We start from the raw sequence: 21742 nt of genomic DNA on the forward strand, positions 1-21742 counted from the left end.
TGTGGCAGGAAGGTAATAGTGTTTCAGTGTGCTCTGGCAATCGTCACGGTGTCCCATTGCACCGGAAGCCAAAACCCTAGCAGCAGCTAAAATGACTTTTGTCTCCTGTTTTATCAGTGCAACCAACTCTCATTCTCCAGGTTATTATCTGGCAACCCTACTGCCTCAAGCCACTGGGCTCCCTCCACCACTGCTGCATTGCTAAGAGCCATTGAGCAGTGCAAGCTTGTGCCACACAGTGAGGGCTTGCATAGGAAGCTGCCTTATACAGAGTCAGACCATTGGTCTACCTTGCACTTACCATAACTGGGGTTTTAGGCAGGCATCCCCAAACTTGGCCCTCCAGCTGTTTTGGGATTACAGTTCCACTACAATTCCCACCATCCCTAGCCACTGGTCCTGTTAGCTAGGGATGATGGGAGTTGTAGTCCCGAAACAGCTGGAGGGCAGAGTTGGGGATGCCTGCCTTAATCCATGTCCGGGGTAGGGAATCTGCAGCCTCCCATATGTTGTTGGACTCCAGGTCCCATCATCCTTGACCATGGGTTTAGGGGAGTTGGAGTGGGGAGTTAGGGGCTTAGGGGAGTTGGAGTCCAACTCCATCTGGAGGGCCCCAGCTTCAGATAGATGCATTCTAAAAGGTCACACCCGTTACTAGTTGCCAAGTCCTAATCTGGAGAATTTCCCTACCTTTTTAATAGCCCCATAGCTGTAACAGAGGATGTAGCTGTGATTTATCCTGTCTTGTTTTTCCTTTGGTTGCAAGCTAGATTTTACAGTTTAGCTGAGTGGAGGTAACCTGTTTTGTATATCCATAGCAGGATCACAAAATAACCATTTTGCCCCAGCTCACCATGAGCACAATGACATGTTTGAAACACATTGATCCTTCATTTTCTTTTCTCTTTTTTTCTAGCATAGACCTAACCATCTGGAATTACATCTGAGGCCTTGTTCACATACATGTTCCCTTTTTTTAATAGGGTAACTTGAAGCCCTTAGTACCATTCCCAGGATTTGGTTCACTGGATTTTGTTGGCTGCCCATTACATTTTCCAGTAATGGAAATATCATACCCGCTGCAGACACAGCATACAAGGTGGGTGCAGCCATGCCTAAAACATGATGCAAACCAGTCACCTAATCATGCTGAATTCTACAAGCACAAAGTGTGAGGAGGAAAAATGCAGTCATTCTGGCCTCTTAGATATGACGGGGACTCTACCCTTCGAGTTGGCTGCATGTTATACAAATTGTGCCAGGTAATGGGTCAAGGAATGCGCCCTGTGTTTGGGGTGTCAATTAGCAGACAGCTAATTAGTTAGACTGAGCTGGAGGTTTATTTGTTCTGATGCTCGAGTGTAGCTCTTGCATGCATCCAGTATTGAGTGGTCTCTTGCACCAGCTGTGAGTATCTTACTTAAGTTTATGGACAGGTTTATGGGCTCCTTTGTTCTTTGAGTCTCAGGTTGTCAGGATACAAGTGGCATTAGCATTGTATCAGCAGATGCAATTTTCCCACCAGGTCAATGGAAAAAAGCAAAACAAATATGGCTGTCAGAGGGCTAATTTTAGGAGAGAGAGTCGGGGTGGGAGAGACATGCCAGGTGAGAAAATATTTATTGAACTACCTTCTGTTGGCAAAAAATAAAGAAAAATCCAAATGTTCAAACTTGTATACCAACCTGTTTCTAAATGGGAGACATATGTGTGTCCATTTATTTTTAGATTGCAAACTACGGTGACTATACTTGCCATAACAAATGTGTCACATGCAAAACACTTTGTTTTGTATTAGTGCTGAAGAACAGAGATCTATTATGTTTTGTGCTTGAAGAACTCCACCAGACGTCAGGGTACAGAGGGTGATAAATTCAACAACTGATCCTGCCACACAGGCCTCCTGTAAGGTCCCTGGAGATCATTTTACCTCTCTACCTACCTACTCTTTCTCCTTAAAGCTGCTTTTCTTTTTGTCTTTATTGTTACCCATAGCAGTCCCTGATGATAATACCTCCACAAAAGATGAGATAACTCTTGAGTTAAATAGGTGTTCTGTTTTGCACAGTCGCTTTCCACAGTTTTGGTGGAAGAGATGTAGCACATCGTTGGTACCTTGGACAGTGCTGTGCAGAGCTCAAGTTGGCATTTCCATAAGAACAGGACTCGGGTGTTGTTTCAGCAGTGCTCCTCAGATTCAAGACCCCTCCAGAAATCCTTTATATTGTGCATTCGTAATGATTGTGCTCATGAACACATTATGTGTGGTCATGCTTTCTATATTGTCTGCACCTGCACAAGCTTTGAGGCAGACATACTGCTTCATTTCCAATCACTGTATGTCCTGTAACTTCCTACCGAAATTCCATAATTTCATTTATACTACAAATGTTCCAGGTTTATTTATTTATTGGCCCTTTTGTTGCTCAATAGCACATGAGTGCCCCTTCAGATGGCAATCATGCAATAACATTGGGGAAGCATTACAGAACAATTAATATAGCAAAATGATATTTGGACTATCTGGAATAAACACACCACTAATGCACTATAATTGTGTCAACCACATGTTGCAGAATACAAGCATGCAAAAAACCAACCGTCTGAAAGGACACTGAGAAATTTCGGAAAAGTTGGCTTAAGTGCATATGAGGAAATGTAACATGTCTCTGGTAAAACTTTGATTGCATCTATCTTTCAATTTCCTTCATAAGTAATAAATGGGGGGGGGGGTTTCCATTCCAGGTTTTTTTCTGTATCTGAACAAACTTCTAATGCTTTTAAGCTGAGATCTGTGCTTCTAAAGAACAGAAACAATTGCCTACCTGGAAACTAGTATATTTCTCTATTGGGATTCATGTTAAATTAAGAAGGAAGACAATCAATGTCTAGATCAATTTTATTTACACCCTGCATTAAAAACTTACCAGACATATTAGTAATTTTCACAAAAAACCCAAAAACATACTAACAACATGTTAGCTGTTGGTGGAAGGGCTATATAATATGCATTCATTAAGAAAGAAATTTCCATGGGAAACCTGCCATAATCTGGATGATGGGCTGTCTCTTATATGCCAATGCCTGGGGAATCTTGTGAAGCAATACACTTCCTTTGCATATGTCACAGTTCAATTCTATTCCATGTCACTCAGCAGTCTGTTCATCATCATAAGGTGTAGTGCATGATGGGGCAGTCCTTCTCTCTCTTTCCATAACCGTTCTATTTGTTTACTTTCCTACTGGAGCAACAGAATTGGAGAAGGAAGCATTACACATCAGGAAATCACTTCTCTCTCCTGCAAACCTGTGGCAGCACAAGAGAAGCAGGACAATATTGCATAGCCCATTTCAACCTAAACATTCTATGCACCAGTCTAATCAGACTAGTGCACCACTTTGCTCATACTGATGTATATTCAGCGGTCTGCATTTCCACTCTTTCCCCACCCCCACCCCCCACAAAAAACTCTGGTGCCTGATAATGTCATCAGCCAATAAACACACACACCAAGTTCACCATCCCAACTCCAAGTGCACAGCTCCGGCCACCAGCTGAAACTCCCAAGTTGGACGAGAATAATGAGCATGAAATGAAGGTTACTGTAGTTCAGTGGTTGCTTGGTTTGCACCTGGATATTTAAATTCATCAAGTCTCTGGTTCCCATCAGTAAGCTGCAAAATGTAGAGCATACATCAGGAAACAGAATGAGAGCCAAGAAAAAAGGAAAGGAGAGGAGGTTGTTGCTTTTCTGATGACATTCGCAGAGCAATAGCAGAAATGGAGCTAGATTCTCAGATAGCTACTTTTGTTCTTGTCTGGTTTCTTATTATAAAGACATTTCCTCTTTAGCTTCCTCTCTAAGACTTGCAAAAAAAAAAATGTAAATCCTGAACTTGTCTTTCAATCATCCAGAGATCTGTTGTCTGTGTTAACAAAAAAAAAACAACCTAACACAATTTGGCTGCAGACTCAGGGCTGGTTCAGAAAAGGCTCGGGATATAGAAACTGCAGTATACTTGGTCACTTTAGCTCAGTAGGGTCTACAATGACCAGCAGTGGTTCTCCAGGGTTTCAGACCAGAGACAACATTTCCAGTCCCACCTGGAATTTTCGTGAGGGTTTTTTTAAAACAAAAATGAAAAGTGAAATGGAAGTGTGGATAACTGCAAAAAATGAGAATCTAGACGTAAAATGAAGTTGACAGATGCACCCATCCCTTCCTGTAATTAAACCCAGAAATGCTACCCGGGTTTCAATGCTAACTGGGTTTCAGCCATATTATCAAGGCAGTTGTCAGGAGCAGGTAACAGTAACTCACAAGGGGCCAAGAAACAAAACAGCTCAGGCCTAGTGAGCACAGCAACTTCTCCCAGCAGGTTTTGCCCCAGTGAGGCAGTTGTGAAACTGAAGGTCCCCACCTTTCTACAGCTCTCTAAGGCTCCCCCTCCCTCAAGTCCCTCCCAAGCAATCAGAGACTCCAGCTCCTTGCCTGTCTCTGCTCTACCCTCTTCATACACCTGAGGGTTCTGGGAGACTGGGGGGAGGGAAACTAGTCACAGCAGCAGGGGGAGACACACACCCCTGGCTTCTTCAGTAGCCTGCCTCATCTCTGCCTCTTGGCCCCCCTCCTCTCCAGCCTCTGCTTCTACCTCTGCTTCTGAACTGCTCTCTGCCACAGCCTCTTCTGCTCACTAAACCCTTCAGCTTCTGTTACCTCCTCCTCCCAGTTTGCTCCGTCTTCCCCCTCTGACCACTCATTGTCGCCCCACCACCAATCCCCTGGCTCTGAGCCTTCTTCAGTTGGGGGTTTCTCCAGCTGGTGCCTCCCACCACTCCTCTGTATCCAGCCAGTCCATGACACATATCAAGGCTTAACCATGGAAGATTGTGAACTGTTTAGACTTTCTTGTAAACCACTTAGCTTTATTGCAAACTACTTAAAGGTTTGGCTGCAATATACATTTTGTTAAATAAAATGAATAAAAATGGGACAAAATCAAGAAGAAAGCACCCATGCAGAGCCTTCCCTTTAACAGTGATGAACATAGCCAGTCCCACACATCTGGGATTACAAGAAAATATTTCTGTGGCAGAGGATGTGCCTTTCAGAAAACACTGAGCCTCTTCACCGCCTGCTCAAGGCTGTGCCCCTGACTAGAGGCCCAACACATTCTTGTTTTATGTTTGTGATGCAGACTAGTAGCCTCATTTGTTAGAACTGTGGTACAAAGTATTTATGAATTTGTAGAACAGCCTAGACATGCCACATTGAAAATATATTCCAGGCGGTATCCAAATGCACAAACAGCACAATCTGTCCGCCTACTACTATTTACAGAGGGAGAGATAGTTTTTGTCTGTAGGCCTCTTTTACTATGGGACATTTTTGCTTTAGACAAAAGAAAATGCCCTCAGATAGCTATCAGCTGAGGAAAGGGTCTGACGAGAACATTCCAGTCACAGAACAACACAGAAGTGTTGTTTGGGTTCACAAACAATGGAAAAAACCAACCCTGGTGTCTCCTGCCTCAAACAACATGTATTGAAGGACACGCAGTTCTGTCTTCTTCCTAAGATATTTATACAACTTCACTTCTGTAGTTTTCAAAATGCTACAAAGGTGATTTTATCTTCACTGTGTGTTTCAGGCAAATTGGAAAACTGGAGCAGCCAGTGGCAACTTGCCATCTTTAACCTGAAACCAGTGAGTCGTTGCCTTTTGCATAAATAAAGAATGTCATTACAGTATGGGGGTTAAGCACAAGGTGGCACTGGACTGATTGGTATCTGGGTGGAGTTCCCTGTTGCTGTTCTTTCTTGTTTAAGGGAGACAGCAAAGTGCTTGCCTAGCTTCCTGGCTGGTATGTCCTCTAAGCTTTTCATGACACCCTTGAATTCCATTGGTGGCTGGTGTCCATTGGGACCAACCAGTAGTGCAGAAGGCAGGGAGGCCAACAGTAGGTGAAGCCAGACCTAATTACAAACAGTGCCAACCCAATTGGTTATAATTAAGAAGAGAGGCAACTGGAGGTTAGCCAAGGGCAAAATGATGTTGGTGGAGCAGTGCCCCATTTACCCTAATGGACCAGCCGCCACTGTTTAAATCTCCAGTTCAAGCATGAGAAAAGGCTGTCACAGCCTCTCACACCACATTACTTCCAGAATCCTGTTGTCTGCTTGGGAGGTACAATTTGACATGGTAACAAAATGTGATAAAGTCACATCAGAGTTTGGGATTTCTCTGAAATTGCAAACCATAATGCCCAGCTGTCAGAAAGGGTGTACATTTTCTTTTAATCAGTTGTTAATTGTATTAAATATCTCTGAATATGAAGGAGAGTTGTTACATGATTGAAAGTAGGCAATACAAGAGAAGGCTGAAACATGTTGCAGTTTAGACTTTGTTGTTAAAGCTCAAGACTCTTAACCACAGGGTCATGGATTCAACCTCCATGTTGGACAAAAGATTCCTTCATTGAAGTGGGTTGGACTAGATGACCCTTGTGGTCCCTTCCAACTTTACAATTCTATGATTCTATTCTCTCTCCTATAGGGAGCACTCAGGCTTGCATGTTGAGACCCCCAAGACCACCCCCTCATTGATGAATAAGACACAAGGACACAGATATTAAGTTAATGTTATTGGGCAAATTTAGGCCACAGCTTTATTGGTTACAGATACCCAGTAGCATTCACCACCTGTGTTTGTTATTATGATGAGTGATTTAACACCGCGGCATAAAATGGATTCATCATGAAAACGTGGCAGAGTGGGGACAAATTTGATCCACTTGTGGTGAAATTACATAGGAGGTTGTCTTATTCTGAAGCATACAGTTGGTCCATATATATCCTAAGTCTCAATGAGAGGCTGGTCAGACCCTGAGTAGGAGGAGTCTGAGGCCTTAGACAGGGAAGACCCTGGTTATGTTCTCTTAGTTTTTAGTTTGTTTTCATACATCAGTTTTATGTAGCAGCAGAAATGGAAAGCCAGTTTCTCCTGAATACTATATGCTGGAGTTAAACAGGGTAAATATACCATCTTCAAATCATCTTTTCGGAGAGATATACCGTATTTTTCGCTCTATAAGACGCACCAGACCACAAGACGCACCTAGTTTTTGGAGGAGGAAAACAAGAAGAAAAAAAATCTGAATCTCAGAAGCCAGAACAGCAAGAGGGATCGCTGTGCAGTGAAAGCAGCAGTCCCTCTTGCTGTTCTGGCTTCTGGGATAGCTGCACAGCTTGCATTCGCTCCATAAGACGCACACACATTTCCCCTTACTTTTTAGGAGGGGGAAAGTGAGTGTTATAGAGCAAAAACTACGGTAGCTGGCTGCTGTCTAGAGTGGAATGCTGGACTATATTGACCTTGGTCTGATGCAGCAAAGCAGTTTTATGCAATATTTCTACTTGATCCTTAAAAGATACTGGGCAGAAGTGGCGGTGCAGGAATCTAATATAGAACAGATGATGAATTTATTGACTATTGCAAGGATGGAAATAGCAATGATATGGAAGTGTTTGGAAGCGCCAAGAATGTATGGTCGGATATTAAGAATTTGGCAGGTTGCTGAATTAGTCTAAGTGACAAATATAGTAAGGGCATTGGAAGGACAAAAGCTCTGATCATTTCCCAAGGAACATACTTTATTTATCCAATTTTGGAACATTCATTCAGGAAAACAAATTGGACCAGGAAGTTTATCGTTCGTCTTGTAATCTTCCTGTATGAGAAAAAAAAATATGAAAATTAAAAGGAAAAAACCACTTATCTTGTGAGAACCAAGCCAAAGAAGAGGCCCTGCAAAAAACAGTTCTGCATATTAATGCTTAGCATCTATATTATGGAGCTGTGGGAGCTCCTGTCACCAATACAGAAAAAGGGTTTGGGTGGAAAGACCCAATATGAAGATGCAGAAGAGCTAAGCTGCAAGGAAGCACAATATGTCAGATTGTAGAATTCTTTATTATTCTTATTAGTTAAATTTGTATACCACCCTTCATCTGTAAATCTCAGGGCAGTTCATAACATAAAAATACAAGATAAAAAACAACACAAAATACATAATCAAAACAAGAACCAAAGCAAACCCATTAGATTGCATGGCAGTACTAACACTCCAAGCCCACCCATGGCATTGAGCAGCAGGGCTGAAGGGTAATTCTAAATGCAGAGTTCCAAGTTACAGGGCGGATTCTAAGCATGCTCAGCTGAGACATTCAGAATCACCCTTCAGATCTTCCCACTCAGTTTGCAAAGGTTGGAGGTCAAGGAGGGAAGGCTGGCATGCACCAGGACACTGCAGGAGTTGGAGCTCACAGCCTACTCAAAAATTCCTTTGAAGGCCTGAATTGGGCTTTAGAGGACCCACCCGTAAGGAAGCTAAGCAAGAACTATGTTGTCTGTCTTCAACAAGAGCAGGCTCGGAGAACTCCTGACTCTACCCAGGTGCCACAAAGTCCAGTGCCATCTTGCAAGTAAACCATATTATGACCCCTTCCACAATAAGATGTACCTTGCTGTCTGTCCTTCCTTCCCTTGGTTGGCCAGCTAAAACTGCTTCTTGGTAATGTGTCTTAAGTGGTAAAGGGGGCTTCAAACCCAAGTGTGCAGAGATCCTTGAATTGTCTCAGTTTCTGTTAGGGGTGCACGATACCCTGATTGGGATTTACCACATCTCCTATTCTAAATAGCCATTCAGTGCATCAGAAGCAATTTTCGATATTCAGAGAGATACAGAAAAGGATCCAATTGGGGTGTAGCAAACACTCATTTATCTGATGCAACTTGAATCTGATTTATGGCATGAGACACGCTTGGGGCAGTCAAAAAATCATGATTAGCTCCCAGCTCCCAACTTTACGCAATCTCCATAGGGTGAGGTTATCAGTACTGAATCTTATAAAAGCTTTCCTTGAGATGCAAAGCACACAATTAATTAGGGAATATAAATTACAATAACAAGGCCCAAGTTCCACAGGAAATAACAGTATCAAGCAGTGCAATCCTATACACATCAGAGGTAAGACCCATTGAGTTCAATGTAAGTTACTCCCAGATCATTCTGTGTACAGTATAGGATTGCAGCCTAAACCCATTAGACATTTTCCCATGAGAGGTGCAGGTAAGGGTTGCCATACATTTGGGAAATCCCAGGCATGTAGTCTTGGGGGGAGCAACATGCCCATCGGGGGGGGGGGATTTTTACATTTTAAAGGAAATGTGTGGGATTTGGGGTGTGATTGTTTGTTTGTTTGTCGCAGGCTCGGGTTAGCAGTGGCTCGGGCTGTCCTCTTTTTTGCTCTTCAAGGTATGGCAACCCTAGTACAGGTTGTCTTCGAAAAAGCAAAGCATCGACAGGGAGAAAGAAACAGATGTTTTGCTGCCTTGCATGCAGAGCAGCTAGTTCACATTTGTCTCATTTAGTCTTGTGTGATGAAGCATTGCCTCAGAGATGAAATCAGCTCCGACCCCCGCCTTTTACTTTCCAGTAAAAGGAGGGGATTTGCCCTCCCCCTCCATAGACAGGAATGACTGATGGAGTGGATTTAAACAGACCACAGCCTCCTCTGTACAACCCCAGACATGCCCAAGGAAAGAAGGAGACCTGTGTGTTATTCCCAAAAGAATTTCACAAGTTCCCGCTGCTTGCAATTCCCGGCCTCTGTCCTCTTCAGTGTGCAAACATAATTATTTAAGAAACAAAGTAATGACTCTAGTTACGGTAGTGGTTGCAGTAAGGGGCAGGGGTGGGGTGGGGGGATAGTGTTTGGTGAGTGTCTTGACAAGCCTTTATTTTATTTTGTTTTGTTTTTTTAATACTGTAATGGCAACTGCAGCAAGGGATGACTTGCCTCGCCTGTGGGCTGGGTGAGTTCCAGCTGTTCATCCCCACTTCCTTGCCTCAGAGGACATCAGTGGGAGCTATTATTGCCTGTTAGTTGTCATCTGCCAGCAAGGGAAGACCTGCCTGCATCAACAGGCTCTGTAGCCTAGTGGGGTTGCCAGTGTGGTGACCGTGGATGTGAACCCAGATCTCCCCAGACAGAGTCCAGCACGCTAACCACAACACTACCCTTTCGGCAGCTCACTATTATATGACTGCTTGGTGATCCTAATAAATTGTGTATTCAGCTCTGTACTGTTATTCTTTGCTGTTTCAGGATATATCTAGCTGTCTGCATTTTTTTATTCTCCTTGAGGGCATGCCTACACTTCTAATTCACGAGTACGCTATTGCTTCACCTGCTTAAATAAAGCTGTTTCTTTACTAGGTCAACTAAAATGTCACAGAACAGTGTGCAATCTTTTGAGTTCTCCAGAACTCTTCATCAGGCTTGAGGTTGGCAGGGGTGTGGGTGAGAGAGAGATTAGCTGGCTGTGAAGACATGAGTCTTCACAACCAGCCTTTTTTCTGTTTTCCCCTATCCCCTTTCTTTGCTTATCATCTATCCTGATGAAAAGCTCTGCAGAACTCAAAAGTTCTCACACTACTTTGCCACATTTTGGTTAGCCTAATAATGATATTGCCCTAATATGGGGTTTTTGTTCTTATGGGCTGGCACAGCTGCCCTTAGGTTTGTTGATTTTTAAACAACATTCCCTGCTTGTTTTCTAGTCAACATGCTTTCATCATGGTCTATACTACACACAAATTCTGCTCACGAAGAAATGATACGTTTTTCTCTGCCCTCAGTACTGCCTTTAAAAAAGATTCCTGTGTTTAGACAGGTGGCAGCTGGGGATTTATTGGCCCAAGTTCACCACTGCCTGAGCAGCTCTTTGAATATATGATTTCTTTGCTGTTCTTCTACCCGTCTGGATTTGTTTTTACAATTCTCATGGCTGAAATGCTGACAAAATGAAAAGAAAAAGCCTTTAAAAAGGGGGAGAGCTTTTATAGTGAACTTGAACTATGTCTCACTCTCATTTGACCATTGGGGAAAGGCGCTTGAGTCATATATAAAAGCTGGTTAAAATGACGAGAACTTGGAAAGTCAGAGGGAAATATTTAAAAGCTCTGTGTCTAGCCTGGGACTCCACCAACCACTACAATGGCATGGTCTAACCACAACACGTATTGTGAGCAGAGGCCTGTGGTCTGTGGTTTGTTTCTTCCAGAATGCAAGTGACTCCACATTGTTGCCATAATTGCTGTTGAAAAACAATCATCAAAGTGCTAGGTGGGTGTTTTAAGGAATCAACCACATTTGTGGTTTACCATGTTGACCAAATGGCCCACCATCTAGTAGGAACATTAGTAACTTTTGATTTCTATGCAGATATACCACATCCTCATGGTTAGAAAGAGAAGCCAGTATGTCAGGTAGCAAGTTGTCAACCATCCAGGAAACTCTACCCTATATATGGTGTGGAGAAGGGGGCACCCCACTGCCATGAAGCAGAGTGAGGCTTGGGGTGGGCATGTAACCTACTTTTGAGAGGACAGTATTTGAAGGTGTCTTCTATTTAAAGGGCTGTTCAGTTCAAGTCCGGAACCAGAAGAAGAAAGGAGAGCAGCAGGGACATTGAAGTTGTTCATCAACAATATGTATCTGAATGCTACTTGCAGAGAGTCACAAATGGGGAGGGTGCTGTTGTACCCAGGTCCTATTTTCAGGATTCCTAGAGGCATCTGCCTAGCAACAGAACGTTGGACTAGATGGGCCATTGACCTTATCCAGCTGCGCGGTTCTTACGTTAATTAGGAGCTGGACAGCAGATTGAGCAGGCACACAGGTCACTTGGTTGCAGTCTACCCCGCTGTGATGCATTGTATTTCTGTGCATTTACCTCCAAGGAGATCAAGGTAGTATACGTGGTTCTCTTCTCCCCATTTTATGCTCAAAAATTCCTGTGAGAGACAGTGACTGATCTTCCCGTGAGCTTCATTGGCTGAGTAGGAAGAAGAAGAAGAAGAGTTTAGATTTGATATCCCGCCTTTCACTCCCCTTCAGGAGTCTCAAAGCGGCTAACAATCTCCTTTCCCTTCCTCCCCCACAACAAACACTCTGTGAGGTGAGTGAGGCTGAGAGACTTCAGAGAAATGTGACTGGCCCAAGGTCACCCAGCAGCTGCATGTGGAGGAGTGGAGGCGCGAACCCGGTTCCCTAGATTACGAGACTACCGCTCTTAACCACTACACCACACCGAAATTCAAAGCCTGGTCTTCCAGATAGATCCTAGTCAAACACTTTTAACTGTTACACCACACTCGCTCCCCAGTTGTAGTCCTAATACTCCCTATGGACGTGGGCATTGGGACCCTGCTTCCAGCAGTAAATGTCTTGAGCTGGCACTATGTACGTACACTGGTCATAGAAAGAAACATTGTACATTCAAATGACAAGTCATTTTGTGGAACTGAAGTTTGGGGACTTGACTGCATTGCTTTAGTTGTACCGACCATGGCTCATTCATCTCTGATGTGACAGCCTCACTCCTTAATCCACAAGCCCACTGTTCTCTGTCTGCGTGATCAACGCAGGCAATTTGAAAAATTCAAATGATTTCATCCTGTTTGTTTTCCTGTTTCTCTTAAGAAAGCAAATCTTAACAAAACAAATACTCTGAAGTTCACTGGTTTATTTTGTCCATGATTTCAGTACAAACATGTTTGTTCTGGTTAAACTCTTGCAATGCCCTCTCTTAATTATATTCAACACCCTCCCATGAGAATTGTGACTGAGGTTATATAAATATACCACACTTGGTTCCAGCAATTCTAGCTTCACTCTTGTGGCTGTCATATCCCCTTGCTGCGTTTATATAGCCAAACAATCACTGAGACTGAAATTCTATGCACGTTTGTTTCATACATAATGACGAAGTAGAATGACTTCTTGTGGAGGCAGTTAGGGAAGGCTGGAGCCAAATTGCCTCTGGTCCCAGCCAAACCAGTGGAGAAGGTCTTGCTGCCTCATCTCACTTTGTCTGAAGCTGACAGGCTGAATGGCTATATCAGATGTTGCCTGGGCATTCTAAGAACATAAGAGCATAAGCAGAGCCCTGCTGGATCAGACCATGACCAATAGTCGGAAGTGGGGGAGGGGCATTGTAGTACAGCAACATCTGGAGGGCCACAGCTTTCCCACCATATCTATAGCTGTGGATTGTCCCCATCCTCCTTCCTAATGAACCAACTTCCACAGGCCACATCATCTGATTGAGTATATGGCAGTGTTTAGTGTTCCTAATGCTGAGTGTAAAGGGGACCCATACCACTTAAGGATGTTGTTGGATTTCCAACTCCCATCAGTCCCAGCCAGTGTAACCAACAATTGGGGAAGATGGGAGTTGTAGTCCAACAACATGTGAAGGGTTGCAGGTTTTCCACCCCAGATACAGGGCAATAAATAGGCAGCCGTTTCTCATTTCATTGGTTTTCCACCCCTGAGCTAGCCAGAATTGCCTGTTCTATGAGCAGCACCCCAAGGTATGAGGAAGAGTTTAAGGAATTCCATTTCTGTGAATTACGATATGAACTGACCTAATCTGCACTGCCTAGTCTAATGGAACCTAATTGGAACCCAAGTCTCCTTTTAAATTCTATACCTCTCCAAATTTTGTAATAGCATTTTCAGCTCAAAGAACTTACCAAAATGCATCAAAATGCATATGTATTCCTATGCCCTTTTAAAATGCATTGGGGGGAGTGTTATTGAGTTGTTCGTACAGTATTTTGTGTTTTGTCATTTTATAATTTGATTTTATTCTCCCACCCTGAGACCTCCTAAGCACGTGCTTATTTTGCTTAATGGTTAATCCAGCCCTGCATGTAGCCACACTTTCCTAGCCTTCAGACTAAAGGTACCCCTGCCCGTACGGGCCAGTCTTGACAGACTCTAGGGTTGTGCGCCCATCTCACTCAAGAGGCCGGGGGCCAGCACTGTCCGGAGACACTTCCGGGTCACGTGGCCAGCGTGACATCGCTGCTCTGGCGAGCCAGAGCCGCACACGGAAACACCATTTACCTTCCCGCTAGTAAGCGGTCCCTATTTATCTACTTGCACCCGGGAGTGCTTTCGAACTGCTAGGTTGGCAGGCGCTGGGACCGAACAATGGGAGCGCACCCCGCCGCGGGGATTCGAACCGCCGACCTTTCGATTGGCAAGCCCTAGGCGCTGAGGCTTTTACCCACAGCGCCACCCGCGTCCCTGCCTTCAGACTACCAGGGCTGAAATTGTGCCACCAGAGTCCACAAACTGTACTTACAGTGTATGTTTTTATCCAGGAGGTATGCCTGGTCTCAAGGGAAATATGACATGTTAATTGTATAAGCATCCTCCTACTACCCAACATCTCTTGATACAAAGGAAGCATGCCAACACACGCACACATGTCCCCCCAAAAACAATGTACTGAAATGTGTTTATATATAAAACTGCCACAGATGGAGATAACAACCCTCATCTATATTTAGGTCATGCCAGGTTCTTTTCCTTAGAGATAATTGATAATTGGAACAACAGCAATTTTTCCACCTGGAAAGTTCTGGTTTATCAGCTATAAATGGTAATGCATCATCACATGTTAACTGTTTAATGATTCCATTGCACTAAACTTTGGTATTTATCTTCGTGGCTAACTTCAAAGAAAGCTGAAGCTCAGTTGTGTAGAAAAGGGAATTTTTTCAGGTTCAGTCTTTCTCACACCTGCAAAACAAGCTGCATCAGCCAAAATTCCTTCTTAAGAGCCATTCAAAAACATTTCCAGTGTAGTCCAGTCTCATTTTGCCATGATGATGATGATTTTATTTTATTTTATTTGTACCCTGCCCATCTGAATCACCTGGGTTCACAGATGAAAATGCTGTTGTTTTCCTTCCTGGGTGAGCAGCAATATTTAGGGGCAGAGGCCCGTCTACCTGTGCAACTGTCTAGCAAATGCTTTTGCATATTAATGTACAGGTATTGGGATATGAGAGAGATTGGATAACTACATTTAGCATACATTATTTGGGTAACATCTTTATTAGGGCAGATGACACATCCCAAAATAGTGTGAAAGCTTTCAAGTTCTCTAGGACTCTTTATCAGGCTAAACAAACCAAAGCTGAGTACAGGAGGGGAAAGGCTGGCTGGTGGGGAAGTCAGAGTCTGGGCTCACAGACTTGAGATGGAGTCTAAGGAGGCTCTGTGAGGTGCTGCGCCCTGGTGGGAGTTACTTCTGAGTAAACATGCATAGTCTGCATGTTGAGTATTGCATGTGGCAAGTGGTAGGGCTTTTGTGGAATAGTGATAAATATGTAGAAGGATCATTTATGAGTCACTGTTCTTGTTCTTGTAATTATTTTTAGCATTAGTCTTAAACTATGCAAGCATGGATGAATTAAGTTAACATTACTAGTAATCACAGCCTTGCTCATCATCCTCATTAAAGAAAGAGAAAACACACTATGGCTTTATGAACTGTTCATTGGAGCTACATGTAGACTAGTGCATCCTTTGCTATCCTGTTGGTGCCTTCCAGGCATGTTGCACCACAACTCCCATCAACCCCAGCCCCAGCTATTCCTCCTCCCTACCATTCAGTTATTATCAGGAAAAATGGGAATGACTTGTTTCCAGTTCATTAGGTTTAGAGGATGGTTCCTAGTATGTAAAAATCTTCAGATGAAGGGCAGTATATAAATTTAACTGATGATGATGGTGACATATAGCTTTCATTTTAAAATGTGCTCTAACAGTTTGTGGGGAGGAAGAGAAGAAAAAATTTCATGTACAGTATGGGGTAAAATTGCAGAGACTTAAAGAAGAAGAATATAATGAAGAAAGTGTGAGCCAGGAAAAATAAGGGGCAAAAGGCTTTATTTCCAAATTGTTTTCAGAAACTGCTTCTACTGAAAAGTCCAATAAAAATCTTGTTTCCAATGAGCTCTCTTTAACTATCCATAGAAATCTGTGGTCACACACACACACACACACACACACACACACACCTTCCTTTGCTAAACCTGTAGCCAGAGATATGGCTAATTGGTCTGAGCCAAAATGTGAACTTCATACTGCACCCCTTCCTACTGGCAGAGTTATTTATGTCCCTAAGCCCCCTGGGATGTTTTTCCCTTAGTCCAGCTGATGTTTCATCCTTGTTGCATATGACAGGACTGGTGATCCTCCTTCAGAAGTCAGAGTGTGTGAACATTCAGTGGTATCACAGCAGCTCAGCCAGTAGACAGGTGACAGCTAATTTAGCATATATTTTAGAATTCCACAATAAATTGTGTTGGTTTTGCATTGGGAAATGTCTGCGGGCCTCTGTGCATGATGAGCTGAGTGAAATTCTAGCTGCGTGGAAAATCTGCACATGTTGGACATCCGTGCGTGGAAAGTCAGCCATATGGACATGCTCTCCGCACATGATTTTCCTTTCAACATACATTGAGAAATACTATAGAGAAGTGCTTTACTGAAAGCCCTGTTCTGCATGTAGCCACTAGTCATATTACCACATTGTGGTGGTTATATCTGCCTGTGAAACACAATTGAGAGCCCTAAGATTGAAAAAGGTGTTTGCCATGTACCAGTTCTGGACTGATTTCTTCCTTTTCCTTTCAGCTCACAACTCCAGCTTTCCCTGTTGTCGTCAAGCTGGGACATGCTCATGCTGGAATGGGGAAGGTAAGCAAGAGACAATATCCTCACTTTGAGAATGACATATATGCTCTGTACCCTTTGGTGTGCAAAACAGCATACAATCCTTTCACTGGAACAAAGCGAATTTCCCACATCTTCCCAGCACCACCACGACAAAGCCTCAAGAAGAGAAGGGGGGAATGGGGGGAGACATGATAGTAGTGTTCAAATATCTGAAGGGCTGCCACACAGAAGATGGAGCAGACCTGTTATCTTTTGCTCCAGAAGATATGACTAGAACCAATGGATGGACATTTTGGGGAAGTAGATTTTGTCTAAATTTAGGTATTTAAGCAGAGGGTGGACAGCCATTTTTGTTTCAGATTTTGCACTGAGCAGGAGGTTGCAGGGCTAAATTGTGATGGTGCAATTGGCGCAAGTGTACCAGAACCCATGCCTACAAGGGGGCACTGACTCTGAACTTTCACATTTTAAAAAAGAAGTTTCTGACCCTCCCAGAAGGAAAGTTACAAAGCAAAATGTGCAGGCAACCTTCTAAGTGGAAATTGAGCCAGGCTAGCTGCTTCGGCATTTCAGTGTTTCTAGCCAATGAGTTGACGTCTGAGCTGTGACTGAGTGCTAAGTAAATACGGTAGTTTGGACACTAGGCTACAGGAATCCTTGGAGTACTAAAATGCTGCTTTTCCCCTCCTCTTTAGTGCACTTTTTCTTCCTGCGTCTGCCTAATCCTTAGAATCTCTGTAGTTTTAAAGACCTTCCAAAATTCCCCTTGTCTCCCATTGCCCTTCTTTTCTTCTAGCAACTAGGATATGCCAAGAAGGGGGTTGAACAGAAACATAAACCTATGATTCTGTGATTCATGTCAACTCTCAGTTTAGAGGGGCAAGTCCATATAGTTGGACATAAACCTAAGGCCAGACTACACAAAAATGGGAGAGAAAGGCTATAGAGTGCTAGGATAGAAGTCAGTTGGGGGAGAGAATGCACAGGGTGGGTAATCAGATTTCTCCTCAAAACCTGGAAGGTGAGCCGAAGTGTGATTGCATTACTGCCCACAAAGGTTCTGTATTTTCAATATGAACAGGTGTTTTGCTGCAGTGCCCCAGGTCCAGCTCATGGAAATTCACCAGTAGCACAGTAGAATGCCCACCGCTGAAAATCCAGGACCTGGATATTAGCGACAATTGTTATAATATGTTAATACAATAGTACATCATGTCCCGGGATCCTTATAGCAGTGTTTCCCAACCTTGTGCCTCCAGATGTTTTTGGCCTACAACTCCCATCATCCCTGACTAGCAAGACCAGTGGCAAGGGATGATGGGAATTGTAGGCCAAAAACAGCTGGAGGCACAAGGTTGGGAAACACTGCCTTATAGGATGTATAAAATGAATAATTGAAAATAATGGTATTGCAACAAAATACATTGGAAATTTTCACCACGTGATATTATACAGTTAAGACATTGGAGGAAGGGGACATTAAAAACATTGACTGATCCATTTAAGATCAGGGCTTTCCATCTGACAGTGAAACATAAATAGGATTGTATATATGGAAGGCTTATGCTGAACTGGAGTGTACTGAGCGCAGAGTGGATACCTGCTTGAGAGTTTCTTTAGCAACTATGAGGCTTTTGTCATGCTTTTCATTGAATGAAAATTGGGTAGTCATCTTTCAAAGTGTTGTTAACTTGTACTCCAATGGGCTCATGGGCCCTCTCTGTGTGTATTCTTGCCTACAAAAAGTGGTCACCATCAGTAACTGACCCCACTGTTTGATCCTACTGAATGACAGCCTCCTGTTATTTGCTCTTTTCCCCCTAAAGGAAATATAGGGCATTCATTTACTGGGATTTCACAGAGAAGGAAAGAAGTTTCCTGCCTTTTTGTTTGGGAGCTTGCCAAGGGAGAAATCCTAAAAACAGTTTTCTTCCAAACCTGTTTGTTTTTCCCAGACTCTCTGGGATCGTTCTGCATTCAATGGATTAGCAGCTTCTTTCACTTTGGGAAGTGGAAGCAGCATTCCCCTCTGCCAATGGAACACTATCTGCATTTTGAGCAAAGCTACTATAAGCACCTTGGCTTCTGGTCATGTATACTGTTGTCCCTAGCACTAGGACAAGTAATGTTTGTCTGAATATTATCTGCCAGTTACTCAGGAATTTAGGATCTGTTATGATTCCCCCTCCCACACTTAAATGAATTTTTGTCTCCACAGCAATATCCATTCAATACCACCATCATGGCCACCTTCTTCTCTCTGCCCTTTCCCTCAAATACCATAGTGTGGACTGAAATAAACCAATTCTTTCTTCATATGCAAAATTCAGGATTACACGAGCATATAAAGTCATAACAGGAACCGTCTTTTTCTCCATTCATTTCTGGATGCCTGCCTTGCATTGAGAAGTTCCTTGCAGCTCTTGCAGAGAGAGCTGAGCCCAATCCAGTATTATAATAATCATTTTTGATGGCCTGTTGTGATCTACATCACCTTTCCTCGTTTTGAAAATTTCAATGAACATATATTTTTAAAAGAAACAATTTGTTAAACAAAAAGAAAATAGTGCTGAAATGAAATTAAGAAAGGAAAATTTGATTGATAATTCTTTCCCAATCTCGGAAAAGCTCCCAGAAATTCAAATGTGTGCAAATTCTAAACTTAAATTAGTTTCAACCTCCTTAGTTATAGACGCCCCATGATTTTCTTAAGGCGGAAAGTTGTTGATAAGGTATTATCTTTGACAAGTTATTATCAGACATTCCCTGTAAAATTAACTCACAAAGCCAAACTTCCAAATTTCTGAAATCCTTAAAACATTTAAATGCTGAAATGTTGAATATATACAAAATTTCATTTTACTCTGTACAAGGAAGGAAGTGAGTGTGTGTGTGTGTGTGTGTGTGTGTGAGAGAGAGAGAGAGAGAGAGAGAGAGAGAGAGAGAGACGTTAATATATTATAGTTGTACAAATTTTGTTTATATAATGCCAACTTTGAGCAGAGCCAGCAGATATGAATTTGAAATCTGTTTGGCCACTGCCAACCACATTACTGCAAAGCAGAAATCAGGTGAGTTCGTTATACTCTGATCTGAAAGCCAAGCTTTCCAGCTGTGCTATCCTTTGGGTAGGGAGGAATTTGGGGATCAAATCACACCCTAGATTTCCTTTCATGTTGCTCTGTTGCTTTCTGTGATGTGTGGACCTTAACTGTGTCCTGTTTATGTTAAAAGGAAGCTAGTCTTGCAAACAAGATGAAAAGTCCATTTGTAGGCTACCTTGTGGTTGCATGACATTTCTTGGAGGACAGCTGTATCCTTGGCACATCTTTATCCCAGACTCCTTTCATCCCTGTTTGCTTCTTTGTTTACATCACATAACCAAGATCCTTTAACTATAGATGAATTAAGCTAGAACAATTAACAGTTCCTAGCTCTACCCTCACTATCTTTTTATGTTTTGTTGTGCATTTTAATTTCACATTTTTTAAAATGTTTCTGTAATTGGTTTTTATTTTTGTAAACTGCTTCGAAGTCTATTTTGGCCTTGATAAAATAAATCATCCTCATTACTATGTTAGAATCTGCACTCCACCCAAACATATGCACTGAAAATGTTGAAATGCAACCCTCTTTGACCCAGTTCATACACTGAACATGTTGAATGGGTCACCATGTGAAACATTACCACATGGAGACATGTGTATGTGGAAAGCCACTTGCACAAAACCACTCAGCAACATGCAAAGCTAGCAATTCCAAAGACACCAATGAAACTCCCTTCACTGTTTCCACTTCCTTCACTGATTGAAACTGATAGACATTAAGAGGTCTATAACTACATATGAATGATGCCACTTGGAGTGTCCACACTTTGAGCAGCCACCAACAAATAGCGATGGAGAAGAAATTCAATTCAGTATGCATTTAAAGCCTAATCTAACAAATTCACACTTTCTGAAATAATATGTGATCTGAAACTCAGCTGTCCTTCAGAGTTCTTACTCATCTGAATTTTGCATTGCACTTCTCCAGCCAAACAGCACTTACAAAAATGCATATCTTAGGGGAAAGTGTGCAAAAAAAAATTTGCAAATACAGTGGAACCTTGAGTTGCGGACATAATCCGTCCCAGAGGCATGTCCGCAACTCAAAGCGTTCACATCCAGAAGTGCCGTGTGTGCGCACACGCACAGTGCAATTTAGCGTTTTTGTGCATGCACAAAGCGCGATTTAGCACTTCTGCGCATGCATGACTGGAGAAACCCGGAAGTAACCGTTCCTGTACTTCTGGGTTGCTATGGGATGCAACTTGACAAGTCGTAACCTGAAGCGGACGCAACATGAGGTATGACTGTATTAGTGAAAATAATATACAGTAATGATTTTATTAGGAAAAATTGATCACAAAAATGTGTACATTAGTGAAAACCTTATATAAAAATCTGTTAGGATAGTTTTGCACTAAAATGCTGAAAAACCTTCAATAGGTTTTTATTGTTGTTGTTGTTGTTGTTGTTGTTGTTGTTGCAAAATGTGAAGAACTGAATGTATGACTGGGGGAAACTAAGAGAACCAAAATTTACACACCCTTCCACCCCTACCAAGAGACTTCAAGCAGCAAATTGCACATCTAAAACGAGCAACTCCAATTTTGAAATTATGAATAGGACAAGGTAGCTTTAAAAGTTTCAACTGATGAACAACAAGTAGTTGTTAATCATGAGTAAGCACTTCTTTTAAGCCACTCTATCACTTGAGGAAAAATTCTTACAAGCCTGACCTCTGCAACTGAAGACTAGACTCAATAAAATGATATCCCCATGGTTCCTGTAGAGCAGGGGTATGGAACCAAATCTGATTGAAAGATAGACTTTGGGTCTTGGCTTCGTAAGAAAGGCGATAACCAGGAGACCTTACATCTTAGGACTTTGCTGGGCTATTTCTTTAGCACTGATCTGTGTGGAACAGTGAGACAGTCAGAACACGGATGGAAGTTCAGGGATCAAAGGCACTGAAAATCATGGCCAAAGGATTATTGGCAACTGCTTCCTTCCAAAACCCAGAATAGAACTTCTGGTGGTTACCCAGTAAAACGGAGGCCTCATAGAGAGTTGTTTTTCAGCCTTGCTA

General features: G+C 42.6%; 1 protein-coding gene across 3 annotated transcripts in view; it reads left to right on the forward strand.

Annotated features, from left to right (window-relative positions):
* Positions 1-21742, forward strand: part of SYN3 (synapsin III) — a 173442-nt gene that overhangs the window by 125693 nt on the left and 26007 nt on the right. For all 3 annotated transcript variants that reach the window (XM_028747496.2, XM_028747495.2, XM_028747497.2), the window contains one exon: positions 16568-16630. In XM_028747496.2, the coding sequence (XP_028603329.2) occupies positions 16568-16630 (63 nt within the window). The remainder of the gene's footprint in view (positions 1-16567; positions 16631-21742) is intronic.

Source organism: Podarcis muralis, chromosome 10 (genome assembly GCF_964188315.1).
Source record: "Podarcis muralis chromosome 10, rPodMur119.hap1.1, whole genome shotgun sequence".
Taxonomy (NCBI): Eukaryota; Metazoa; Chordata; class Lepidosauria; order Squamata; family Lacertidae; genus Podarcis; species Podarcis muralis.